Source organism: Streptopelia decaocto, assembly GCF_964273445.1.
Source record: "Streptopelia decaocto genome assembly, chromosome: Z".
In the NCBI taxonomy this organism is placed as follows: Eukaryota; Metazoa; Chordata; class Aves; order Columbiformes; family Columbidae; genus Streptopelia; species Streptopelia decaocto.
Genome location: NC_138657.1, coordinates 31088125 through 31100455, shown reverse-complemented (window position 1 = coordinate 31100455; position 12331 = coordinate 31088125). Strand labels below are relative to the sequence as shown.

Below are 12331 nucleotides of genomic sequence, written 5' to 3'. Positions count from 1 at the left end.
CACAGAAAGTGAATCTGTTACAGCTTCAGTGAATTTTGTTCAGGAAACGGCCTTTATTTTTTTTTCCCCTGAATAGAGGCTCTTGTAAACTGCTCAGAGACATTTTATACAAAACTAAATCACATGTTTTTGAAAGCTTTCTATAACAAAGAGAAAAGCAATTGCATTATACAGAAGATGAATGACCTAGTCAATTTAATTTGACTTTTCTTTTTTCTTCAGAAGGAAATAAGGAAATGCAGTGGATTTAATCAGATGATTTGAATACATATCCTTTGAAGGGAGAAAATAGTGGAAAACAGGAGAGAGAACATGTAAAAGCAAAGATTACACTGTCATATTGTTACCTTAAAATTTGCAGCTCTTCTTCAGAGTTCTGCACCTCATCTCTGAGTCGTCTCCAGCGAAGTAAAGCTTTCAATTCCTGATGCCATTTTACCTCATCATGTGACAGCTGCTTAGTATACAAAAAACACAGATCACACACAATAATAATTTTCAGAAAGATAAACTTGTTTTATTTCCCTTTAACCTGCAGAAGATGCAGGAAGGAGTACAACTAGCCACGAAAAACACAACAAAATAAAACATAACAGTTGCTGCTGTAAGAGTTAACAGGAGCACTACGGAAAACAAAAGCCTTGCTATGTGCATCAAATCAATAGTCAGTTAAATATTTCTTGCCTGAGGAAAGCATGTTGTTTTCCCTTTAGTGACTGGCAATAAGTGAATGGAATGTACAGGGCCGATACCTGGCATATTGGTTTTGGTTGCATCTTTACTATTCCCAGCCTTGAAAGCTGGTTTGTGTTCTGACTTCACACCAATAATATCACATGAAATTACAGTCAGGCACTATGGAATATACTCATAATCGTACAACTGTATGATTGCACAGCACCAAAATTACTCATACATTCTAAAAAGGAAAAAAAATACATTTTCTTATCTTATAAATTAACAAGCATACTAATCACCCTTTCGTTGCTTACTCCTTCCCTTCAGCTACATGGAAGGGTGTCTACTACCATGAAAATGCTTTCAAGTGACTCATAAAAGCACAGAATTAAGATGAAGAGCTCACAGAGTGGAGAGATGCTCAATATAATGCAGAAATGAGTTTTAGGACCAGAAGGGAAAAGCGAAGTGTTTAGACAGCCTTCCTCTTTTTCTTGTTCCAGAAACATGGTGACAAGGAATTCTGTTGTGTTCAGTGCTATAAATATGCCTGATATTTAATAAAAGGGAGGCTCAGAAGAGTGTATGATGTCGGTTCCCAGTTCCCTGCTCTTCCACAGATGGAGCTCTGCAGACTTAGGGGGTAGAATCAGGGCCTGACACAAGCACAGGAAGAGATGACTAACACACAAAACACTTAAGTATTAGAGGTACAAGAAAAATAAGGCTTGGATCAGAGAAACACTTTACTGTCTGACATAAAATTTATGAGCTTTTTGCTTTAAGGCAGACAATGATTTCTAAGCCTCTGACATGAGGGTAACTCTCACTGGGCAGTATAAAAGAAAAAGTGCAAGTGCTGATGCCCTATTTCATCAGCTTCCATTTTGTTTTGAGGTACACTTCTTGGCTATCCACTGGACAAAACCAGACCGCTTTCATTAAGTACCTGGAACATGACAACAGCCAGTAAGGCTCTGCTGATTATTCCAGTTTCAGGAACACAACGCAAGTGAAATGTAGAGCAACTGTTTGATAGCTGAATTGTAATAATTGAGTAGTGTATTTGTGGGAAGGTAATAATTGACAAACACATGTTTACATTCTCATTTGCACTGACCTCTACCTCTGTAAAGATTAGTGTTCACTGTGGATCAGGAAGGACTTTTTTCTTTTAAAATCAAGTTATCATGCAAATTCCAAGATTGTTTTAAAAGACTTGTCTTCATAACACAGGAGGTTTAATTTATATCTAGTTCACAGCAGGGTATATAATTTTGATTTCCACATAATTCAACTGAGAAGTAACATATCATCAACCTTACCTGTTGTGCCCTAGCCCAAAATATATCTTCTAAAAAAGTGGCAAAACCTTCACTGATCCATTCTTCAGTCCAATCACGAGCACCAATGGCCAGTCCAAACCAAGCATGAGCAATTTCATGGCACAGACGTGTTCCACAGAGATGCCTCCCTCCTGGTAGTATGCTCTGTGACAGGAAGATGATGTGTGGGCTGCACAATAGGAATGAGTAACAAAATACATTATTGGCCTCCTATAACATGTATTGGATGGCCATAATAATATAGAGGCTTTACTAGACTTGTCGGCCTCTTATTACTATATGCATGCTAGGTCATGACTGATAGTTTATAGCTCAGGCGTTTTTAGGAACTAGGTTGTACTGTGTTGTTGGTTGGCAAAGAATCAAACTACAATTCTGCCAAGCAGTTGTTTTGTATTGAACTGTCAAACCTGTAAGAAGTAAGGTTTTATATTTTTCAAATTACAAGACTGATTTATTTGAATAGTAACATTTATATATATGCCAAGACAATAAAAGCAGGTGTGAATATAGGCAGCAAGCACTTATCAATTAAATGATCAAAGCTGGAAATAAACAAAGCAGTAACATTTTATAAAGGAAACAAATCACTACCCAAAAGCAACAGGAGCCATGTGTAGTAAAGCACACATGCTTGTTGAAACTTAAAACAAGCTAAAAAGATACCATCTGATGATAAGAGTTGATCATTTCTGCAAATGCAGAGGAAGGAAGCACAGAAGTGAGAAGGAGTCTTGATATTCACTAAATATCTGCTTTTCACAACAGGGGAGAACAACCCAATCTGTATCTACTCTGCTTTGGACTCAAGGACCGTAAGAAGAAATTGTGGAAAAAAACTGTTATGAATTCCTACTCTGCTGTTGAAAACACACTGAATTGCAAGTTAATGTAGTTCCCAACTCATGTTCTGCTGTAAGGCAATTTCTGCTACGCTTGTAGACATTACAGACATTAACAACTCAAAAGTTACATAATTTTTGAAATTAAGTACATCTAGGAAAAAATAAATGGGAGAATGAAGCCCTCTGGGCAACATGCAAGGGATTAACAGAGCACTGTTCCACAGATAGGAGTAGAAAGGGCACACACCAAAGCCCACCACCTGCACATTATTCCTGCACTAATTCTCCGTGTCCATAATCAGCATTTCAACTGTTTTCTCAACTCCAGACATTTAGAAAGGAAACAAAGCATGACGGTAATACCTTCAAGACCACGTTTTTAAGTCTAGCCTTCCAAGCATGGGAGGGGACCGCATGGCCTTAAGACATTTGCAAGAGTCAAATATTATTCATCAGCATTCCAAAGAGTTTCCCCACCCGCCCTACCCTTCTGTTGGAAATGTTAAAACACCCACGGTTTTCCTGCAACCAGTTGAACGTCTGGAACCGAGACTATAAAATATGATACATACTTAAATAGAAAAGCATACTCAATAGCCATCTCATTATAAAATAATAATAGTCATCCCGCAAAACAAGTTAATACCTTTCAGTCAGCTGGCATTGTAAGATACAATGTAAGAAACTGAAGTACTAATAGAGGAATCAAGTCACAGAGAACAAGGGAAAAAAAAAAAACAGCGGCTCTCCAAATCTTCGCCAAAAGCAGTTCTGATTAAGAGAAGTGAGGGAGGGCGAGAGAGGGGAAAAGTGCAACCACAGAAGCTGTAGAACATGATGAACCTTTTATTATAAAGCCCCTGATGAGAAGAATAACTGCAGCTTCAGGGGTATTAGTTTGGTCAGTTATAAGTAAATGACCCCTAACTGTGGTATGTGTACAGTGCTACAAAGAAAAACCACAGAAATGGACCAAGTAAATAACATTCCAGACATACTGCTGGCAGTGTTTCGGCCATTTGGTTAAGCAAAACAAAAGTAACTTCATGCCTTATAAACAGGCTTACAGAATGGTTTGCATTTTAATTTTACTGTAGTAAATACACAATAAAAGTAAATGTTGTAGTTCCTGCTTTTTCTAATCACTTAAATAACAGAAATGCCACATTTGGACAATCTTCTCCTTTATGGAAGGATTACAGATCACTACAGTGAGAAAAAATGTGTATGTCTTAAAATTTGGCCAAAGAATAAGAATACAACTTTCTACAAGGCCAAAATTAAGATTGTGTGCTGCAGCAGAATTTCACTTCCGATTCTGGGTACAACCAGCAATTTCCTTTACTGAGACCAACTTAAATGATCCTTTTATTTCGTTTACCCTTAACAAGTAGTTATATCTCCAATTCAGAGCCTCATATAGCATCAAATATCACTACAGAGCAGGCTAAAGTTTCCATTTATCTTAAAAGTAACTTTATCAAAGACTGCCTATGTCTCTGTATTATGTCCAGCATCTGTTAGTCTGGGGAGAGGTTTGATTCTATGTATTAATTTAAAATACAGATTGGGTATTTCCAATACGTTTGAATTCCAGAAACTCTGTTCCACCTCTACTGATGCTAGCCATATCTACATTTTCTTACATTGTCTAGGATGTTCAATGTTATTCGCTGCACATTGTTACTATCAGTGTTGTTACTAATACACTCAATAATTCAAGGAAGTGTCTACATGAAAAAATAAGATAATCAGGATGATGATTAAATTGCAATAGCCATTTTTATGTGTGTGTGGGCTGTTTGTTTGTTTGTTTAACCAGAACAGGAATTTGACCCTCTACCATCCATTTGATTTACTAGGAACAAATTACAAAGCTTGATTTCTGTTTCTTTAACTGAAATTGAAAAGGAAATAAATCCATTCATACACTAGGAACAGACAAAGGGGATTCACCTCAGCAATTTCAGGAAGACCTGACAAGGTATCACAGAATCACAGAATGTTAGGGATTGGAAGGGACCTCAAAAGATCATCTAGTCCAATGCCACTGCTGGAGCAGGAACACCCAGATGAGGTTACACAGGAAGGCATCCAGGTGGGTTTTGAATGTCTCCAGAGTAGGAGACTCCACAACCTCCCTGGGCGGCCTGTTCCAGTGCTCTGTTTCTCTTACTGAGAAGAAGTTTCTTCTCAAATTTAAGTGGAACCTCCTGTGTTCCAGTTTGAACCCATTACCCCTTGTCCTATGTGCAGCTTATAAATGCCTCTAGCTGATGTCTTTTCAAGTCTGCCCCAAGTTTCTAAAGCAGGCCAGAACAGGTTAGCTGGATGCGGTAAGGAAGATGGGAAACCTCTCCCAGTTAACAAAAAAGTAAAAACCACACCAGTCCTTCCCAGGAAGCTGGACAAGTTCCCAATGGCTCTTAGAGAAAAATAAGTTAATGACTTGTTTTCAACAAGCATACACTTGGTTATGCTTTTAAAGCAAAAGGTTATTATTCTGACCAGAATCATATCTCATAACTTAGACCTTTGTATTAACTGACTGAAAGAAGGAGGAAGTTCCCTCTCCCAGATAAACTGCGGTTAAGGGAAATCTCAGAACTGCAACTATGTTATGAAGGCCTATGAAGGAAAAAATGACTCCTAATGGGAAAGAAATTTTTGGTGCTAAGGGCCAAAGGGTCCTGATGTTCCAGCATCCAAATCCACCCATGTAGATGTCCTTAGTAAATGGTCTCTTTAACAAATAAAAGGTTTCCAGTGAGTCCTAGAGCTCTGAACAGTAATCTGACCAGTTGAGAGGCCAAACCTCTGAAAGCAATTTTGCAAAAATTTTCTCCAGACTTATGACTTAGATGCAGGTGCCGCTTTGCACGCAGGCTGCAGCAATGTGCTATCTTTGGCTGCTCACGCATAATCAGATGAGACACATAGCACAAACTCAGGCCAAATGTACGTGCAAGAACTTTAAAGCTAGGAACATGACGCTCATTTCTAACAGACTTGTTCCATTCCTTTTGAAGTAGAAGTCTTTCCCTCTTAACACACAGGGCTTTGCAGATACATTTTCTTATGTATTTATTGAAATAACAGAGCAAAGACCATATAAGCTGGAAAAATTATGCTTTTGGAGTCAAAAGCAAAATCATTATTAGAGATGGAAGTTATAATGTATCTTTTCCTATTTAGAAAAAGGTAGTCAGATGGTAAATGGGTTAGACAGTTACTGTACTTCTAGAAAATCGCTTAAATATGTAGAAGGAAGCAGGGGAAATCTCTCTAAAAACAGGAATGCATTAAAATTAACATATGCATTTAAAGATTACCATAATTTGAGAAAGTTAGACAGTTAAATGGCAGCTCTTTACACACAGTTTATGCAATCTCTCATCAGTTGCCTTCAACCTACGTTATTCCAGTGATACAAAGAACAGTATTAGTATATTGTCTGCGGTATCTACATCAGACTTTGAGTGTTAGCTTAATTTATCCTTGTGGACATTTGTGCCATTGGAATGCAGACACAAGACCATGCAACATCCACTTACCTACCTCTGTCATCTCCAGCATACTGGTGTATGGTACAGTCCAGTACTGAGACAACTACAGATACAACATTTTTAATCTCCTAGGTTTATAGTGTACCAGAAACTCAAATAGATAGGCAGATGCAGTTGCAGAGACAAGGATCTGGTACTTAGAATACTATGAGTATTGTTCCAGAAATAATGGAAACTTTGTAAAGTTTTCCTTTCCTATCATCATAGTGGGAAACCAACAAGTGACTGGAAGTTACAGCTGAAAGTGATTCTAGAGCAGATGGCTAACTTTTTACTCCATAAATCATGCAATAACACAGTCGGGTAGGCAATAGAAAAAGAAAACAAACTCCAAAGTGTTGGAAGGAGGATGGTATCCATCAACTCAGCACAGCAACTCAACATCCAAACCTCACAATTCAGTCAAGCATCTAATTAATGATCTGAGCACCTGAGGAACAGCTACTCCATAAACCGGCAGACAACCACTTCAGTCTTGCTTGTTTCACTGCACCAAACCAGATTGGTCAGTATGTGTGTAAATAAGGGTGAAACCCTCTCAGGAGAAACTCTCTTTATTACTGTTCAACAGCAAAACTGGTACTTGGCACAAAACTGAAGAAATTATACAGTAAAAGGAAAAAGATAACATGATCCTAAGCTCAAACAGCTGCTACACAGACAACTAGGTTTGTAACAACTCTTGATATTTCCCATTCTCTCCAATCCTATATAACACCAAATGAACAGCCTTGAAGTAAAAACCTGCATAAAAAGACAGGATGTATTAATCACATATAACTGTGACATACACCATCTTTCAATGTCTTTGAACTTACAAGTCAACAACTTTATTTATCCAGACGTTACTAAGAGGAAATTTTATAAATTTTCTTCAGATACCAAAATAGCTCTGGAACTTCATGATGAACAAAAATAAACCACACTGAAAATATTGACAAGAATTTACAAATGCAATTTTGTTTTAATGCCGGGAAACCTTACTTCGCTACTGCAAAAGGACTGATCATACTGACCTAAAGGCAAAGCATACGGGTTTGATGTGTTTAAAAAAAATAGAAAAAATAATTTCATAAACTCCCAGGTCATCTAAGATCAGCCTAAAGAAACGTTTTATCATCACATACCCTGTAATTTAATTTTCTTAACTTTATGTTCACAAGTGAAAAGATATGCTATACCCTTTCATGGTATATCATGTATTTATTTGCATAAATTCCCTCAAAATTTCAATCATAACTTGCTCTGAAACTTTCACATGAGTAAAAGGTTGAAGTTTTGAAAAGAATCTCCAGTATACTTAATTTTTTAAACAATAAAAAAAAAAATAAATGTAAAGAAACAAACTACTGAAGATTTTTTTTTTCATTTAAAATTTGATCAATGGGAACTAACCACATACAGTTATAGCATCTATTAACTTTTTATTTGAATACCATAGGACATTCAGTCCTAAAAGTGAGATTCATATTTCTGTCTTAGGGGACTTCAAGTACAAATGCAGAGCTCTACCTGTTAAAACAAGATACTTTAGTTGCCCAACAACATGCACATCTAGTATGGAACCATTTTGGAGGTTGTAATTGTTGCACCAGTCTTGCCAAAAATGTGTCTTCTTTTTCTGTGTTTTTCTAAAGCATGCTGTGTTTTGAAGCTCCAGCTTTCTTCTAGGCCTCAGCTTCTCTGTTCTCCATCATCCAATCAAAATATACAATGCTAAAACTGTAGACTGAAACGTCTCACAGAACAATTATGAGAATTTTCCCTACATCAAACTCTCAAGAACAGAAACACACCACAGGATGAATGATCTGGTAATAATGCAACTAATTTCTTTAAACAATGCTGTCTCATCTTCTCTGTAACATACAGAGCACACACACTGACAGTGCTAAGACAAAAAGACTTTAATTGGAGTTTTACAAAAATTCATTAAACAAATTATCTGTGGCTGATATCCTGCTACAGTCTTATCATGGTAATAAATCCTACATGCTTCAAATGTTCTCACTTGGGATGTAACCCAAGAAGGAAAGAAAGGACATTGTATTTTACATGCGGGCTCCAGTCTGATGTCTGGCATCCAAGTATTGCCAGTGAGCTAACCCAACTTTGCAATACGCTCATTGGGAACTAGAGGTGACAAGATCAACCAGCAGTCAACCCAATTAAGAACTGTGGAGTTGAGAAGCTACTCATCAGTCAACCTCGGATGACCCTCAAGATGTCCAACAGCAGCTCTAGTTCACTTCTTTACATCTTACACATTTGGTATCACAAAAAGGAACTTGCAGGGCATGAATTTTTTTTGAACTCTCCAGATTTTGTTTCCTAATGTTTTACATAAGCCCAGGAATATCTGTTCATTTAGAAACTTCTGTACTCCCAGGATTTGTCACAAGCAGCAAATTACCTGCTGTTGTACACAAAGAAAAGCAAAAAATCCTCAGCTCCCATCAAGATTTTTTTAATATAGATTTGTGTGAAACTTCACAACCAAAAAACCACGAAGTAATGGAATTCTCTCATAAAAAATAATTACATAATTCCTCCTAGTAACAAATGGCTACATTACTGTCAAAAATCTCACAGTCAGCTTTGAAAGAGAAATACCTTGAGGACTAAAGCTTTTCATGTCGTGTATCATAGAATTAATTTTTCAGATTTAACTGTTTTAGTTACATGATTTAGGAGCAAGTGCAAGTAAAGTGGCTCCAAAAAATGCGAGCACCCTTTTTGCTCTCTCTGTTTTCCAGAGTTCAATTTTTAACTTTCACACACTTCACATGCAATTGATCCTCAAAAAGTACTGACATAGGTAACATGGAAAATAATTTGTGAACCAGGGACAGCAATTTACAGATCTCTTACTAAGTATTCATGGTACAAAATTGCATTGGTTCATGACAGAAGTTTCCAAACAAGACTCAGAAGCTACACAGCTCAATTAGCTTTTTTTTTTTTTTTCCTGGAAAAATAGATTGGACGTAAATCTAGAGTCCTTCAGTTAAAGAGTAAAGAAATAAAGATCAAGGAAATAAAGATATTTCTAGTTCAGATTGTTCTGTTAATAGTATTTTAGGATATGGAATTTTTCATAGAAGTATTTTTTCTGCTTGACATAAGAGAGCTGATGCAAAGGTCACAACAATGATAGAACATCTCTACTCTTGCTGACATAGGCAGGATCACAAAAGAGGTTCAGAACCTGAAGAGAAAATTTTGTTCATGTCTGAGGAGCCAGAAGAAAAACCATGTTCTCGTTAATTTCAGTAAGAACTTTATACACACATATAAATGCAATATTTGGTTTGCATTATGGACTTTCTAAATTCCAGATTTAATACAGAACTTTTATCACATTTCTCTGAGTGCTTCCAAATATTAGAAAACAGTCAAATCAAGGAAAACAAGACAATACCAAACCACCATGTTATGCTATTAACCATGTGAAAATAGTTAATAACAAATAATAGCGTGGAAAGTCGCTATTAGAACAATGCATTTACATTCATTCTCTCTCACTTAAAAATTATTTATGAGATTGGGACCACAAAATTAACCTCAAGGTCTTGCAGAAATAAAAAAGTGAACAGAAAATAGCAATGGACGGATATTGATCATTGCAGTTATTTTAATTGATCATATTATTTTAACAATAAGAGGATCATGGAAACAGATATAGATGCAGGTACTCACACCTTTCATTTTATAAATACAAAATGGTTTTGTGTGATAATTTTTTTGGGGAGATTCCTTGTCATATACCAAAAGGAAGACTTAAAAACATAGGATCTCTTGTTTTGTATTAGAAATGCACACAGCATTTATTTCAGAGCCTTTTCAAACTATTCTTTGAATTCTTGCTAAAATTATTAATATGATTAACATTCTCTAACAACATTTCAGTCTAAATGATGACATTTGTCAATGATGGATTGTATTATCTGATCATGAATGGATTTCATTATTTGTAGCTTTCCATCATTGTTATTACTGGAAGACCTGGATTTCCTTTTACTGCATCATGAAGCTTCTGGCATATATTAACACAGCTGAGAGCCAAAGTGTAAATAACCAATGATGATAAATAATCAGACAGAAAGAGCAAAATATATCTGCTTCTCTGTATTCAGTGAAAATTCACTCATGTTAAGGACCTATGTATTAGTGCTGTCAAAAGGTGACATGGACAAGACAAAATAAAACAATGGGTCATTTTTTTCTCCAACTTGATATATACAAGAAAGCTTTTATCTGCACATACCAGAAAAAAAACAACAACAACAACAAAGGCAAACCAACAAGACAAAAGGAAAAGAGATTGGTGCTGCTGCTGCTGCTGCTTCAATTTTCAGGATCCTTTTCTCAATGTAAAGTTTGTGGTATCACCATTCTAAAAGTGAGAAGAAAATGAAATCTGCTTGAAGGCAGAAGTGGTTCTTATTAAATCTCTATAAACTACAGCTAGAGTAGTATAAAAAAAAAAAAAAAAAACCACAACAAAATAAACCTAAGGAATGCTCTTGTATTTTAAGGATTCCTATCGCAAACACTTCACCCGCAGAGCAAGAAAACTCCAGCTATATCCCTGAATCATTCAGAAAATCCCAGACATTTCTGGAGGACAGAGCACTACACATCCCTGATATTACTAAGAAAAACTAAATAAAAAGGTAAAGCTCGGAGTTTTTTTAAAAAGATTAGAACTTCTCAAATCATCAAGGAGGCAGATTCAAGTCTTTTAAATTTTCAGTTGATATCTAATACAGTCTTCATTCTTATGCCAACTACAAGTGTGGGAGAAAACAATGAGATTAAGATAATTAGCCAATTTGCCTGTGATCTAATTTTTGCCCATACACAGTTTCAACCACAAATCTTGCCTTTAAGAATTGGTACAGAAAAAACAATTTTCTGATGTCTTTCATTATACTTAAAAGAATGAGTGCAAATTTAACACTGTCGAGTCTATTCTGATTTTCATTATCCATGCTAAAATGCATTGTTCCCACTATGTCTTTATCCTCTGTATATAAAAATGCCACAAAACTGTGCATGCTTCTCTTAAAAATTATTCAGGTGATAGAAATTCAACTAACTATCATCAATTACCTGTTTTTCTTGGTTTTGTCATCTTTAAACAGTATATAAACTGACACAAAATGCATGTTTTCATTTTACTGAATGAGGATCCAATGCTTCTTGGTACATAGATAAATGAGATACATGTTGTTAGCAAAAAAAAAAAAAAAGATACATAGAAGAATATGTAAGGGCTTCAAAATTATTTTCTTAGTTTATTCTGTGCAGCAGCTATACAAGTCTTCTTTTTTGTATGCGTCACTCAATAAGATATCTGTTGTGCTTTTGCACAAAGAACAAAGATGCCATTATCAATTCTCAAAAGTCTGTAGGACAAACCATTCATGCTGTCAAACCCCTTAAAGCCCTTTCAGCAAATAATGAAATCCATCAGTGACAAATGTCAACATACTAATTTGTTAAATACAGAACAAAAGCAACATTCAGAAGAGGTGCCTCATTTCGTGTTATATTAGCCCTTCAATTTGTAACAACTTTATGGCAGCCCACAGACCATGCAATATTAAAACAGAACAGCACTATAATTATTAAAACTAGAACAATCTACTCTCCTTACGATAAATGCTTAATAGTTCAACAAAACTGTAAACAAAGTCTTTTGGGAACAGCAAACTCTTTGCGATGCATTAATTTTCCTCCTTTTTGGAAGACTATTTCCAATTAAAATCTTACCCACAAAACCAGATTCTCTTTCACACACAGTCACATTTATTGTGCTGGTGGAAGAATATGTTAAATTACATCATATCCAGTGACAGAAGAGCTTCAGTGTGCTTGAGAATTAGTTTAG

At 36.0% G+C, this 12331-nt stretch overlaps 1 protein-coding gene across 3 annotated transcripts in view; it reads right to left on the bottom strand.

Moving 5' to 3' along the window:
• The window catches only part of AOPEP (aminopeptidase O (putative)), a gene marked incomplete at its 3' end in the record, with an annotated part of 232900 nt that overhangs the window by 114591 nt on the left and 105978 nt on the right, over positions 1-12331 (bottom strand). The window contains exons 6-7 of one of the 3 annotated variants that reach the window (XM_082074083.1): positions 2004-2193; positions 348-457 (exon numbers count right to left, since the gene is read on the bottom strand). In XM_082074083.1, coding sequence (XP_081930209.1) covers positions 348-457; positions 2004-2193 — 300 coding nt within the window. Of the gene's footprint in view, positions 1-343; positions 458-2003; positions 2194-12331 lie in introns of those variants that run through there. The other 2 variants (XM_082074084.1, XM_082074085.1) reach the window with 2 other exon arrangements.